We start from the raw sequence: 15760 nt of genomic DNA, 5'->3' as shown, positions 1-15760 counted from the left end.
GTTAAATAAATAATATGTAATTATAGAATTTAAGAAAATTAGCTTTGTGTAAACATAAACAAAATGACTTTTATTGAAAATCTTTAGTATTTAAAAGCGGCCTTATAATTTTTGTTCTCTTTGTTATTATTACTAAAAATATTTGTATAACAAAAGACACACAAATGTCATAAGTTTTCGACTAAAATTCTATACAATGTAAAAACAAATTACGTAGTAATTGCGATTTGCCGATTCGCAAAGCAATATCATTTGCTCGGTATAAAAAGCATAAACGAACATAAACAGCTACAGAATTAAACAATGTCACGTTCTTATTTCAACACAGAAAATAGGCATTGCTATACATAGATAACTCTATAACATTGATATTAAACTATTGCTTATGTATTGGAAAGCCTGATGCTGGAATTATAATAACAATTACTTACAAAAATATATGTAATTTCAGTAGGCACAGTTTGCGTAATACAATTTTTTAAATCGTTGTAAAATTATACAGATACTGAAATAGTTACATCACTGTGCATTCAATATAAAATCGAATATACAACTAAAAGAAATGTTACACAAATTAAAATGAAAGTATTTGAAATAAAAAATTTATATCTCGTAATTCTCCGATCATATGTAAACTTTTATATAATAATATTATTCCATATTTTCTATATTCGTCAATCTATTTTAACACACAGATCCACATTTATCATGTGATCGGTGTAATACAATATTGATTTAACACAAAAATACATTTGTCTGAAAAAATTAATTTTTTAAAGTATAAATACATAAAAAAGTTGAACGTTTGTTACAAATATATTTCAAAAAATGTGAAGTATTTTTAATGAATTTCATTGTTTAATATATAGTCTTCATCTTTTTAAGTTTCATATATATAAATCTAATAGTCACACCATTTCGTTCAACCGAAGTTTAGAATGCATAATACGCTAAAAAGTAATTTTATTTAGAAACTTATTTATGCATTCAGCATTATGTTTTTAATCATTTTATAACTTGTGCAGTTTTTGTGCTATTCAGTCGATTAAATTATACGTTTTGCTTTTATACGATTATAATTTAAAAAAAAACTTCCAATTATCATATTACAAAGTGATAATTTTCGTATGACGGTACTACTCTCGTAAATTTAATTGAAAGAAAATAAATTTATAAACAACCTATTTTTAAAATTGATTTGACAAAGAAATGCGTTTTTAATTAATATAAGCTACATTTCAAAAACATATAGATCAATTTTATAGTTATTTAACCGCATTAAACTTTGGTTATCATTTGCTAATCATATTTCTCTCTTTTATGAATTAAGATTGTAAGTATACAACCTAATTTCGTACATTTTGAAAATATTACTTATATCTAGTGTCCTCATAAAATTATTTATAATTTCCTTGAAATTTTATGCATATAATGTATAATATGCTGTTTTTGATTAAAAATAATTCGGAATAGGTTTTGAAATTATAAAAAGAAGTTTCTAAACCACGCCACGATATGAAGAATTAAAAAACATAGGTACCTAAATATTCTTATTAATATTCAATATGTACGAAGAAATTAATGTTAAGAATGCATGATATTTCAGTCAAATATTTTTATATAATGTAACTAATAAAACGGTGACTATATCTTTCACAAACTACTGTTAAAAAGTATCCGTTTGACCATGCTTTATTACATTTACTGCTATCATGCTATAATTAAATAATTGGATTAAACCGTATCACAATATTCATATAAAATTTCCGTAATGTTTCGAAATATACATCGATCAAAATATTAACTAATGAATGTTACGTGTAACAGCATCCTGCTTGTGAATCTAATTTCTTTTCGACCAGTTTAGTTTTTATACGTACATTTGTAAGAGCAAGAAACGCAACACGTTTAAGTACACGAGACATACTTGCAGTTTGCAACAAATTAATTTTTATATATGGTCGAGACTGTGCAGTAATTAATTAGAAATATTCGTATTATATATAACTCTTTAATTTTCACTTTTGTCTCATTACTTTCTTTTACTTTCATTGTATATCACCTGTGGACCCTGCTCCGATCGATCACATTTGACGATCGACAAATAAATTACGATCGATGATCGTGTATGGCGATCTTAGAGGAACAGCCGATCCTCAATTTACATATTACGATCGATAAATAATAGGAATGTTTAAAAGGTTCACTCGATAAAAGCGTCTTTTTTTATACTCTCATTATCGATTGTAAAGAATATAGAAATATCTTGTATAAGCCCCCGTTATGACTAATTGTAAGATGTTTCTCGTCTAGGACATACTTTCCCAAATTTTCCTTCCCCCCGTAAACCTATTCGCTTTATAAACGTATCCTCTGCTTAAAGAAATCCCATTTCTAAGGCGTTGTATAACGACTGTGTGTCCGAGTGACTGTTTATTCTCCAAAATGGGAAATTATGGGCACGTGCTGCCGTTTCTTCATCAGAGTCATCACCTATTACCACATATGTGCATCTTCGACCAAATCGCGCAACTACTCTTCCAAAGCAGCTTTCTTTTCCTAGAAATGATGAATCTATATTACTTATAGAACTTTTATAATATAAATTGTGATTAATAGCGTTTTGATGTATATATCGGTTCAAATGGTATTTAATAGACGATTACAATAATTTCAAACGTTATGCGATTCAATGATGGCTTTAAATTAAGCACACTTAAATTCCTTTGTAAAACTTACCGATTTTCGAGGCCGAATAAATATTTTCGATTGGAAATATTCCGCCAATCCCAAAAAGCAGTACTTTAGATAAAGCCGGTACTAATTGCGTGGTAGTAACCAGAATGTTAATGCAGTCACTTCTTTTATTTATGAGACTTAAACATTTTACAGCTGACGTTAACCAGTTATCGGTGAGCACTTCAATCTCAGAACGTAGTTGTAACCATTGTTCTTGTTTTGCAGCACCCAATAAACCGCCGACATTGTTTCGATAATTATTATAGATCTCTTTAATTTTTCGATAGCGAAAGGCTAATTTTCGCATCCAATCGACTCCACCTCTAACACCGGAAGCCAAACATATACCGTTGTTCGCAGACGCGCATTGGAAACCATCGTTAGCAAAATTGTAAGAAGACAGGTCTTGCCCATTATCATCTGATGATACATCATCGATGTGTACTTGGTCACAATCCTACAGGAAGATCAAAAATAAAGTTTCAAAATTAATGACACGTAATAATCCGAATACGTATAAAATTAAATTTCTGATAGAATATAACATTTTAGTAAGAGATTTTGCTTTTTCTAGACGCATCAATCTTGTACGTGCTTCAACTATAGAATATCCTGTGTATTTGAAGTCTGAAGTCTGGTTCTGCCTCCTCACCTCGACGTCGTTGAAAAAGAAGTGAGTATCAGCCAAATTGAATATCATTTCTTCCATCCTGTACGCCACTTGGCCCAAAAGAACCGGATCCTTACGGTGCTTCGTTGCAAATTGCCCAGTTAACAAGGAGTGAAATACAACTATGGTTTCGTCCAGGTCCCAGATGAATATCCGGTCAGGACCGGCTTCTGTCGTATCCGCAGAACCTATACTGTTTCCACTTCCGCTCTGGCGTCTTCCGCGTCTGCAAGGTTTCGCTGTCGCTCCTGGAACACGTTCATTAAACGTTATTGCACATTTTCTTCCCTAACAAAGAAAGTGCGCTATAAATATTTTTGCTATTCATTAAAAGATTTATTTAAATAGGTAAGGAAATAAAACTGAAAAAAAAAAAATTTTTTTACTTATAAGTACTTTTATATGAAACTCTTTTTCTTATAAAGCAAATTAGGATGCAAAACAGAAAATGATAGAAGCCAATAATTTTACAACTAAAAATTATATATGCCTATATCTTTTAGTTCTTTTTATATCTTGTATATTCTTATGCTATTAACAGAGATTAAACATATATTGCGCTACCGCCCACGTGTTCAGCGAACAAGCAGCCATATTAACTTATATTAATAGAAATTTAAACATTCATAGAGGCTGATTCAGGAATAACTAGAATTTTACATGCTATCTCAACAAAAAAAGGTATTAATAAATATATATTCGTAATATTCTATTTTAAATAAGATTATTTTATCAGATAATTTAAATATTTTCTTAATTGTAAGACATAGGACGTATCTATAGCTATATCTATATGTATACATATAACACTTTTACGCTTTTCAGCATTTATTTGTTTATTCGACAACTGTTGGAACACGCTCAAGGAGAACATATTGACGCAAAAAGTGGAGATATAAAAATCACACGTACGAATCGTGTTACCTTCGATGTTTGCGGTTTCTCGTGCGGTAAGATCGCTGGCATCGTGAGTTGTTGCGTCCAACGTGAGCGCAGACTTTGTCGAATCTTATTACAAAAAGGGAAGTCGTTACTGATAAATCATAATTGCAAATAAATCGTAATTGTCGCAAGAATTTGCACATAAAAACATAGTAAAACGTTGCTACTTAAATCAATGGACAAAAATATTAAGTAATTAATAAGAAAATTCTTAGTATTTCTGGAACCTGAAAAAGAAACAAACGAAACAAAGAGAAACAAAAATTAATAAAACATCATATAATGCAAAGAAAATATTTCCTAATATTAAATATTTTGTATTGAAATAATTTGATAAAACCAGAGTTTAACATTTAAAAGTTTGGGTATAATTTTACATACTCTTATATGGAACTATAAAATTTCTCTACTCTCCTTTTATGTATTTCAAGTATTCAATTCAATGAAAATGATGTCCTGTCCTTTCAATGTTGATTTAATACAACTAGCAACCTAACAATACAAGGTGATTTATCAATAATCCAATTCTTCATTACCTTTTTCAATATTGTTGTATTCTATATACATAAAAAAACGAAAACTGTTTCATTTTCAAAAGTATATATATATATAAGAAGAGAGAATAGCCTAAAACGAAGAAAAAAACAATGACCTTACTCAATCTTTAGATCTCTAAATTTGTTCACGTCTGCAGTATACGATATAATCAGAAGATAATTATTCTAGTCCCTATGAGTCACTTTGTATGATGTAACGCGAACCGGATATTCAACAGTTCTCATGCAATACAACAGCGATATTTAAGATTCTGGCTGCATCGGTGATTAAAATTTTGCTCGACGAGGAAGTGCCTGATAATGCCGAAGAGGTAGAGAAGAAGTCGATAGGAACGTTACCAGCAAAATTTAGGTTTCCAATGTTAAACGAAGCGGGTGTCGTGTGGTAACCATGCATGGGGTAATATCCGGAATACTGTAATGGTACCCTGTCATTTCCATACAAACTGCTACTGTAGGCGCTGTAATCTAGCTTCTGAAAAACCATAGATGAAACGGTAATGAGGATAATAAGAGTAATAAATTCTAATGGTTTCTTTCTTTTTTAGTACCTGTGAAGACGGTGATATATTTTGAGCCACGTTGGGGAAATTCGTGGTGCCGCTGTTGTATGTAGCGTAAGATGAATATTGAGACATGGAGCTGGGCGTCGTGTATGAGGTCAGATAAGAACTTTGCAAGCCCGAGGTGTTTTTCCCGGCTGTGGTTGTCCCGTAGGGAGGTGAGTTGTACAGACTAATAGCACGAAGTTTCCATGTTAACGAACGTTTACAAACTAATTTGTAAATATTATATTTATATACAGTGACTGTTATTAATATTGGAATACCATATAGGAACATAGTCAGCCATTGATTAGAAATCAGGATATGTTTGAGGGCAAAGATGAATGATGATGCGATTCAAGCATGAGAAGTACGTGCCTGTTATAATATTGATTGGCTCCGTACAACGAACTGTAGTCCGCCTTTTCCATAGAATCCGGATATTCTTGTTCCTTTTCCTCGGCATTCTCGTCGATGTATAATTCCCCGCTGGGCACGCTGTCGTTTTCGGGACAATCTTGCACCTCGTTCTTGACTTCCGTTTCTGCCAGTATGAGCAAAATGATTCACGTTCACATCTCTTTAGTTATAACGCTTTAGTTATAATTTGATATTATAACTCTGTCATTGGCAATGATGTAATTTACAATATTATATATTGTTCTATTAGGTTGTCCGAAAAGTTTCTTTCGTTTCATAAGGTGATAATAGATGAACAACAATTTCTGTTTTATATTATTTTATTGAATTAGGTATGATCCATTTCGTTCTATTTCTATTATTATGTTCATGCATAATTCAATAAACTAATATGAAACGAGAAACATTGTGCGTCCATTATTTCCTTATAAAGCGAAAGAAACTTTTCGGACAACCTAATATATTATTCTCTGTTCTTTACATTATAACTGTATCGTCGATAATGATATAATTCACAGAAACATGTTTCTAGGTTTGTTACTGTTGCAACTACTTTCTGCTAAGTGGAATTTCAGTTTTCTGCTGAATAACTTCCGTCATTTCGTGGTAATAGAAGTCGAGAATACGATTTATTGTAATAATTCTTATAATTTAAACATATAGAATATTGCAACAAAGATGGTATATTTTCTTAACGTGTTCTTTCTTTCGGCTTTTTGTATATACAAAATAGCACAATTTATAGTCAACCATACTTCAAGCCACAAAAAGGAAATTAAAATAATATTATAGTGACAAATGTAACTCTAAATATAATATAAATAAAGCTCACTTGCAAAAAGGCTTATATAACACGCGAATAAAATACACTTAAAGAACTGTAAATGCAAAAATTTCAAAAGAACCGGCTTTATATTTAACCATCGTTCAAACCACAAAGTAAAACATCACAATCTTTAATCGTGATTCGTATAATTTATTAATTGGGATATCTTTATCATCTTTCTAGAAGGATACCTATTGTGTACCTATTTTTATTATTATTAATTTGTGTACCTATTTTGCAACTTCTCGATAGCATTATTTACATTTAAAATTATTTTTCCGTTTGAACAGTTGGAACAATGGATGAAGAATAAACAATATAAACGTTTAATTAATACATTCTATTTAAATCCAAATAAAGAAAGGACATCGTTTCGGAAAATGTTATAAAACAAAAAAATGCATATTCAGGTTAAATTAAATTTCCCGGAATAATATTCAGTAATACGTATTTCATGTATTTGTAACATAAAACAACACAATGGAAAGCTTTTCCGCGACCGGAAGTATACAGATGTTACCAGCGTCATGGCGAGAGGATATTTCGTTTCATTTTGAACCGCGATATGTAATTAATTTCCCAAGCAATTAGCTAGGAGGTCCGTTATGAAAACTACCTGTTCATTTCGGTGTACGTGTTTTATAGAATAGAAGAATCCAGTGGCGTGACATGACGCGGCGCAACCACCAGCCACCGGGTTTCTCGTTTTAATTCAATCGACCGGCGGCACACGCAAAAGGGAAGCGGGAAATACAGACAGAAGCCTTTTCAAAACGTCGAATTTAAACCGTTTTATTGCAGGTCCGGTTTCGGCTATCATTGTCCATGGTGCGAAACGTTATAAACACAAATTTTTCACTTTTTGTTTCCCAAGGATACTTCATCATCGCGATCATGTGTTATGTTGCATCGACGAGACGAAAAAGAAGAAAAATTGAGAACAAATAAACGAATAAATAAATTAATAAAAGGGAGGCAAAAATGGCGATTTGGTTTCTAAACGGACCTTTAAAAGGGTAGCCTTTTAAGTAGACCCGGAATGGAGGAGCTTTATTTACCATTGTTTGCGGCTCGAGGGTGCTGTACCGAGGCCTCTGTCGACGAAGACACGTTGCCAGCATTGTCTAAAACGCCTGCTGGTTTCGTCGGATCATTGTCCTCGGTTAACATATCACTGCGCCTGAAGAAAAAACGACAAACAAAATCGCGATTAACAATTGGTATTATATACCAGTTAATGCATGTAACATTCAGTTTCAGTGCGATGTATTCGATATGTATTGTAAATTGTACGCTCCCGTTCATAAGTTCCCGAACATTTGCTTATTTTGCACAAAATGGTTGTTAGAATGCAGATACGATTTTCTAAATTGATTTTATTATTTATCCACAAGTTACTCAGTGGAATTAAAATATCCACGATTTTATAGTATGGTATAGTAACTTACATTATGAAATAAAGTCACAAAAGTATCAAATGTATTTACATCAACTGTTGAAATTACGTAATATCAAAAGTATATACATCCTAACAGTCATCTTACTCAAAGCAGTCAAATGTGCGACGGTCGGTCGACTTATGACCGGAAGTGTACATTCTTTGAAGGTTGTAGCGTAAAATTTATAAACATTTAACATTTGATGTACCGTAGGACAGATAGAAGTCCTTTTTTCTGGAACTACGTGTCGGAGGTAGTTTATGAAAGTAAGTGGATGAAAACTGAGCGTTATTGAATAACCAAAAATAGCTCTTGATTTGATATTGAAATGAAAGACGAAGAATATTGAATAGTCTGAGATTTTCTGCAATGGAATATTAAACTATTATTTTTGGACCAGCTTTTAAGATTTTATCGAATTACCAAATTACGTAATGCATCCAGTGTGTGATGGATCATAGAATCGTTAATTAATCACAGAATCCGTCGATAGAATAGCTCAATTGTTTTGGCACCTGGAAATCACAAATAATCCTTGATCGAATTCTTTTCTTTTTACATCTAAATTGTTTAATTTTTATTTGTAAACACGTTTTTTATTTTATAAATTTGTAAAAATACTTATGAATACATGCACGTTGGGCTTTTACTTGATCAAACAGTTATTTAAATAATGAAGAACAAAGACTAACACGTGTGTATATATATATATATATTTAAGATAAAATTGTAAAAAATTCCTTGTAGTTGAATACATCAAAAGAAATTCCCGGAATTTGATGTTATCATTTCATTTAGAATAGAGTAGGTTTTGTATAATTCTTCCATGAAATAAAGAAAAAAATAAACACATCTTCGATAGCCGGTAATTATATTCTAGGAAAAAAGTGTATATATGTCAGCACAAATTCAAGAAAACGATACCGAAAAGGATTCTGATGCGAGGGGCTAAATTCGAATGGAAATTTTTTAAAACGAATCATCTGAACCGTATTAGATTAAATTTAATCGAATAAAAAGTGAATTGAATGTATTTTAAGTCGTGTTCAATCAAAATTTGTGTATTACATTTATCAAAAAACGATGATTAATTGTCACAAAAATAGTAAAAAACGAAAACTAAACGAGAAATATGTATCTACTACTTTAGAAGCTATAAAATGATAAAACCGCTGTAAAGGTTGTAAAAATGTACGGCAATAAAGATATTCTTACTTTGAAAGATTTATGGTATTAGAAAAAAAGACATTTACGTATATAGATATAAACAGTTTAAGGTGTAAACATAAACATTCCATGTAACCTAATAACTAAAAAAAGCCTGCTAGTAATTAAAAATTGTCCTTTCTTTAGTATTACATTATCAGTCTGAATATTTCAAAAATAAATAAGCGTTCCAATATTCTATTTTATTGTTTCTCTATCTATCATAAAATAAGGAAGGAAAAAAGTTCCCGAAAATCAGCACTGAACCGATCATGTATTCGCCGGTTCCATGGTGTTCCGGTTGATGCAAAAAGGGTTAGTGCACGAAGCGGACAGCTTCGTTATTGTCTGCCAATTGCGTGTCGAAGAGGTGGAGTGGCCAGATGGGTAGGCGTATACCAGGAACCTTCGAGAGCAGCCAATGAAACCTCCTTTCACGACGTTTTACATTATGTATTCTTTATGTTGCCAAGTTGCTATATCTGTCCGTGCTCCGCCCTTATCTGCGCCTACTATATACTTCGCGCTGCACTATACTGCGAAAAAGAGACTGTCTTGCATAAGGGCGCTTTCACACCGACGCCGCAACGATACACCGCTTCCGTAAGATTAATTTTGGTTTATTTATAGATACCCAGATCCGATTCGATTCTCCTAGTCAATCTCTCTATGTTTTTCTTAAACGTCGAATTTATTTCGGAGAATATTGTCGATTGTTTTCATAGCGCTGTGTTTAGAGAATGTCATTTCAAAAGCTTGCGTTAGATTGATTTATTCTAGAAAATCTGTAAAGATAATAATTAGTGGAACAGCACAGGGGCAAGGCAAGTAGGTACGTATATAAATACTGCTCTTTATCGCACAACGTTACACGTTGCTATATGTCTTTATTACTCTTATTTGTATATATGACACCTTCAGTCAATATACGTGCTTATCTTTATGATTGTGTTGGGCCTATCAGAAGTAACGAAGCTGCACTCGTTTATATAATTATCTTTACAGTTCTCCATTATACATACGTATATAGATAGAAGGCGGGAAATGAAGTCTTTGTTGCGTTTTTGCATCAAGGTGTTTTATTTTATGGGTTGCTTAAACGAGTTTTTTAACATAGGGTGGAGTCTGTTTTCTGGAGATCAAATGGCGAATGAGATTAAATCCTAAGCTATGTACAGACAATGCGAGGCTGATCCGCGAGGCTGCCTCGTATCATGCCGTCACGTAGATAGCAGAATACGCGAGGCAGGGTGAATCGCAGTTATCTACGCTTCCGACAAAATCGTTCAATATACGTTAAAATGAAGTGAATAAGGAGCTGCGAGGCACCTTTGATCTCGCCAAATACCGACAATTGTTCGCTAGACTCGAGACAGCCTCGTCGTTCTGCCTCGCACTGTCTGTATATAACTTTAAGTAATTTTGAAGTTAGGTGCAAATTTTCTGTTTGAATTTATTTCTCAACGTACAAATTTTATTCGGTTTATTAGTAAAAATGCTTACATTTTTTATAATAAAAAAACACCTTACAATTCAAATTAGAATGCGTCATTTCTAATTCAAACATAGATTCAAAGTAGATTAAGCTTCCAATAGCATTTTTAATGATATTCAAACATATATAAAAGGGCATTGAACTTTTGATTTGTAAATTGACATCGATAAAACGGAACAGGATTTCAAAACTGTTTACCGTTAGTAAAGTTCAACAAACTATAACAATGTACCAATGTATACACGGTTTCCTATACTACGTACGACAAGAGGGGTTATGGCAATATTAAAAAATATATCACACAAAAAAGAGGAGAAGAATCAAAGAGAGAAAGTAATTATGATAATTCTATTGTGGAATTTTTACAGACTTCAATGACTAGTTTAACAGTTAGTAATATGGTGATAATAATAACCAATACATTGATCGATTGAAAATATTAATGAAGCGGTGTAATTATCATGGAAGAATAATTTTCAGTCTAAATTAAGAAATATTTTTAAATGCTTAACATTAAACTTGCGCATTCATAAAACAATTACTATTGAATATTTTTTCAAAACAATATACATTAAATAATAAATTTAAATAAATAGAAACATAGGTAACGTGTAGGTCACAGTTCTACAAATATCACAAACAAAAGTAACTAGAACTTGTTTAAGACAATTCCTTTAATCTTCTTTCCAAAATCTTTAAACCTAAATACTTTGCAAAGTATATTTATTTACCTATGAAAGTCTAAATTCGTAACAAATTCTTACATGAAAATCAACACTGAATGAAAAATAAGGAACAAATGAAGTTATAACTCTGTAAACAGATCGATTCTAATATTTTAGGATCTTAAATTGTTAGGGCTCATGATTAATTACGCGTTCTCCAATGCGGGGGCAGTAGTCTTCGCGGGCAAATATTTTCTATCGGATGTTTGTAATTGAATAAATCATTGTCAGTAGAACGATCGTTTCGAGAAAAGTACAGACAATCGCATCGGAGATATATGATCCCCTATGTGTGTATGTATACACATATGTATACATATGTATATATACACATATATGCGCGGGTATGAAAGCAATTGTTCCCCCGTGACACGCATCGCGTCGGCTGGAAGTTACGTCGTTCACTGGAACACGACGATGAATCAATTAGCGCGCGGCTACGTTGTTTGAACAACAGCCAGATACTCGGACAATTTTTCTTTTCGAAAACGATGTACGTCCTCGAACAACGTCCGAAGTCGGGGAAAAAAATAACCGATTAATTGTTTGAAACAACGGGCAGTATGCGCGATATTAAACGGTCACTGTATACCGCCGCTTTGTTTTTTTCTTTTTGTGTTGAATGATACCGGAAAGCGTGGAAAAGGAAAACGCGCACGAACTACGCCCGAATTGCCCGTTGGACAATGTACCACGACGATCGGTGAAATTGTTACTTTTAAACTTGCGCGAATAATAGTAACTATTCGATGTTTGAATCGAGAGTACGACTTTTTTCTCGATAAGTTTTGATGGAAGTTGTTTTGATTGGTCTTGATGGACTGCTTTTATCTAGGGAAACTTATTGAAATTCATTTCCGATATTATATGTACGTTATGTGGAAATTTAATAATGGATATTTCGTTTTTATGTTTAATGTAATATTGATAATTATCAAAGCTTAAAAAGTCTGGTTTAAAAGTTTGATTTAAGAATGAAATATACATATACACATATCGTTATATTGGAAACTATGCTATTAGAAATTTATATACATATTATACTCTGAAACTTAAGAAATTGCATTTGTTCTTATTATAATAAAAAGAAATATACAATTAAAAGAAAGAAAATCATAATTTTTCTAATATCTTTTTTAATGTAGACATAGATACATATGTCAGAATTGAAAAGTCCGTCTGGTCGAATCGTAAATGTCTTGAAACTTGTTGTTTTATCTTAATTTAATTCTAATATGTTTAACATACATTTCCCACTTCTTATAGTTTGCAGCATCTTTTTAATATGGATAAAGGCGATGAATTGAACATAGCAAATATAACATAACGATAGTGATTATAGTTTAAGCCCGACTCATCATCTCTGGAATTATCTGATTGATTTACATTTAGTTGTGATATAATTTATCGAACTATTTATATAAAAGAGACGATATCATATAACAGTATTCTTCCATGATTGTATTCCTAAGTACTTTCATATTCCTAGTACTTGTCACTCTGTTAAGGAATTGCGTTATTATTTATTTTCCCCGAAAGGCACGAAGGATTTATACCGTTGAGAAGGGCGGCCAAACTTATCTAAATAAAGCGTGTGCCGAAATGTTTATCGCGGCTGAGTTGCTTGCCTCGCCACTGTCCGTCAGCCGTCAAAGAAACGCAACCGAACGAAAGAAGGATAGAGAAGAGGAATGCGTAGCAGGAGGTTTCTCGTGCGCGACACTCGTGTGTCCCACGGGCTGCGGTCAGCTTACATTTGAAAGGAGGAAAGAAGAAAAATAAGGAAGGGATGGTTACACTACGGGACCAAGACAAAAGCTTCTCCATCGTTCGGAATGCTCTGGCTTTCCTACGTCGTCTCTTTCTCTTTTCCCTCGCCTCTCGAAAACAGAGGCCATGGAAATCGCAACCTCGTTCCAAAACGTTTTGTTCGTTTTGGCAGATTTATCTCGCACAAACTTTTCTAGTTAATTATTTCTGACCGTTTTTAGTATAAAAAACATTTTTATAGAGAGAAAATTTCAGTCAGTTTTTCAGTACGGATTACTTGGCATTACACAGCGGTTGACCAATTAAAATACATTACTGGTAACAAGCCGAATGAGATGCATAAGTTACGCATGCTCAATTGATAATGACATTTACACGTGTGAGTGCGACCGTAGATGCGTTTATACATGTGTGTGCATATGCAGAGGCACATCCGCGTAGCGTGCGTAACTCCTGTACATCTAATAATTTAAGGAACGTATACATATTGTAGAATACATACATATGTACAGACAGAATACATTGTGCTTCCCACGTGGCACTCGATCAACAAAGTCATTTGACTGTTCTCGTTTGTTTTGGCTATTGCTTCCGATATGTTGAGAAAAAACATTTCATGTATGTACATTTCTTTTACTTATAGAAAAGATAATATAAATAGATAGACAAAAATAATTTTAGAGTTAATGTACGATATTAATTTTGACTTTATGTAATTCCCAGCGCACAATTTGCTATTATATTTTACTTATTTATACTTCGCAGAAGTTGTGCTTGTTTATTATGTTATATATTGCATATATAGATATAAATATCATTGTTATATAATTTACGAGTTTTCAGTTTACGAGTTAGTTTATCATTTCAAATTTAAAAACTTGCTCATCATTGTTAAAAGAAATCAAAGCAACAAGCTATATAACAAACGAATGTTTATTCAAACCTTGTATCCGGCGTTTAAGCTGGACCAAGAACGAGGGTGCTTCTCGGCGAATATTCGTGGATCAAGGAAGCTGTATTCGGTTCCCTCCTGATAGTAGCATCGTCATCCCTTCGCTTGTGTCGTGTGTACGTAAATGTGTGTACGCGATGCACTTGATAGGGTTTAAGCACACTACTTCTCACTTTTCTCGCACTTTCCACGACCACGAGAACATCATGACAACCGACGGATGCACTATCACCGACCGTTTCTAGCAACACGTAAAAGAACCGCTTGATCAACAAGGATCTTCTGTAAAAGATTATTCCTTGGAATAAACTACAAGTATAACGCAATTGAAACAGTTTGGCCGACGATCTCGCGAGAAAACATCTCTCGGTTGGGTTTATACGTTCGTTGCGCGAGGGGTGAAACCATGGAATCCGGCACAGATGTACGTTTCGAGCCAATGGGTCGGAGCGAATAGCAGAGATTGATCTTTTTCGAGGTTACGTCGGCTCGATACGCGGTTTTCGTTCGAGGCTCTTTGATGGATTCCTCGTATCGCGGACGCAGTCAACACTATTGTTTCTCTGCGAAGGGCATCGGCTCGGTGTGCGATATGCTGCAGCCTGTGGAGTTCTGAGCATGCGAAATGTCGCCTGCCACCCCCGCCCGGTGGTCACGTGGTTGGCCGGCTCGTTCGGCGTCTTTCTTCCACGTTCATCCCCTCTCCATCCCCTCTCTTTGTTTGATCCTCCATCTTCATCCTGCCGTCGGTACTCCTATTCGTTGTCTCGTTTCGTTGGTCGGACGCGCACAGGTCGCTCGTTAATTAGAATGAGAGAGGCTAATGGTAACTCGCTTGGCCACCCGATTGTCAGACGAAGAAAAGAAACGACAAAGAAGGGGTCCAGATGCAAGAAGAGGACGGACACAGCCAGGTTACCCCCTTGTTCGAATAATTGTCACCTCCTGTCACCGTTCGTTTTTATGAATCGCTCTCTCGACTGACAGACCCGAGCTGCTTTTTTTTCGTTTACAACCCGAGGAAGGAACCCATCGTGGAATGGTAATCGAGGTAGTCTATGCACACGATCTGATAACTGCAGAGGAATGCGCAGCACGGGGTTAACGAATTAGCAATGGAATACGTAGTACGTGCGACCGAAGGTGGTCGTGTTTAATACACAGCAAGAGATTTTAATCCACGGAGAGGTTTCCACATGCCAAAGATGGTTGCTATAGTGTTAACAATTAGTGGTGACCTTTACGAAGACTGCGTTTGGTCGCGGTCACATTGTTCACTAATGTTTGATGTACACGCTTATTTCCGATTTAACGTTTTTTTACGAACGGGACAGGTTTCGAATCTACGAGTCGGGAAATGTGATGCGACATGATAGTTCGCGTTGTTTTTTTGCACCTCGTCCACAGCATGGTACGCGTACGTTTTTTTCCCTTTTGTTTTATAATCGGAGATAGAGAATTCTTGACGGGAGGT

At 33.9% G+C, this 15760-nt stretch overlaps 1 protein-coding gene and 1 long non-coding RNA gene across 5 annotated transcripts; one reads left to right on the top strand and one right to left on the bottom strand.

Annotated features, from left to right (window-relative positions):
- Positions 1-43: 43 nt before the first annotated feature.
- Positions 44-14324, bottom strand: eya (eya transcriptional coactivator and phosphatase 2). Of its 4 annotated transcripts, XM_033343223.2 has the most exons (10): positions 14278-14324; positions 8562-8653; positions 7758-7879; positions 5832-5997; positions 5460-5643; positions 5248-5383; positions 4322-4417; positions 3392-3657; positions 2740-3196; positions 44-2559 (listed from the first exon to the last, which is right to left on the bottom strand). In XM_033343223.2, the coding sequence occupies exons 2-10, from the start codon at positions 8576-8578 to the stop codon at positions 2378-2380; spliced, it is 1626 nt and encodes a 541-aa protein (XP_033199114.1). In that variant the 5' UTR covers positions 8579-8653; positions 14278-14324; the 3' UTR covers positions 44-2377. The 4 variants fall into 4 exon arrangements, with proteins under 4 accessions (XP_033199114.1, XP_033199115.2, XP_033199116.1 ...); XM_033343224.2 differs by lacking the exons at positions 8562-8653; positions 14278-14324 and having other exon boundaries at positions 4334-4417; positions 7758-8004; XM_033343225.2 differs by lacking the exons at positions 8562-8653; positions 14278-14324 and having other exon boundaries at positions 7706-7820.
- Positions 3105-7709, top strand: LOC143303675 (uncharacterized). Its single transcript, XR_013060202.1, has 8 exons — positions 3105-3237; positions 3314-3412; positions 3548-3757; positions 3951-4090; positions 4235-5331; positions 5457-5629; positions 5714-5823; positions 7345-7709. It is a non-coding gene; the product is annotated as an uncharacterized LOC143303675 (long non-coding RNA).
- Positions 14325-15760: the final 1436 nt, after the last annotated feature.

This window comes from Bombus vancouverensis, chromosome 2, assembly GCF_051014615.1.
Source record: "Bombus vancouverensis nearcticus chromosome 2, iyBomVanc1_principal, whole genome shotgun sequence".
Classification (NCBI taxonomy): domain Eukaryota; kingdom Metazoa; phylum Arthropoda; class Insecta; order Hymenoptera; family Apidae; genus Bombus; species Bombus vancouverensis.
This window is presented reverse-complemented; position numbering and strand designations above follow the sequence as displayed.

Coding starts and splice junctions, on each gene's coding strand:
- eya (XM_033343224.2), bottom strand. CDS start 8,004: ATGAACGGGAGCGTACAATTTACAATACATATCGAATACATCGCACTG. Junction 3,658..4,333: donor AGAAACCGCAAACATCGAAG/GTAACACGATTC, acceptor AACGTGTTCCAG/GAGCGACAGCGAAACCTTGC. Junction 3,197..3,391: donor TCTTTTTCAACGACGTCGAG/GTGAGGAGGCAG, acceptor ATCTTCCTGTAG/GATTGTGACCAAGTACACAT.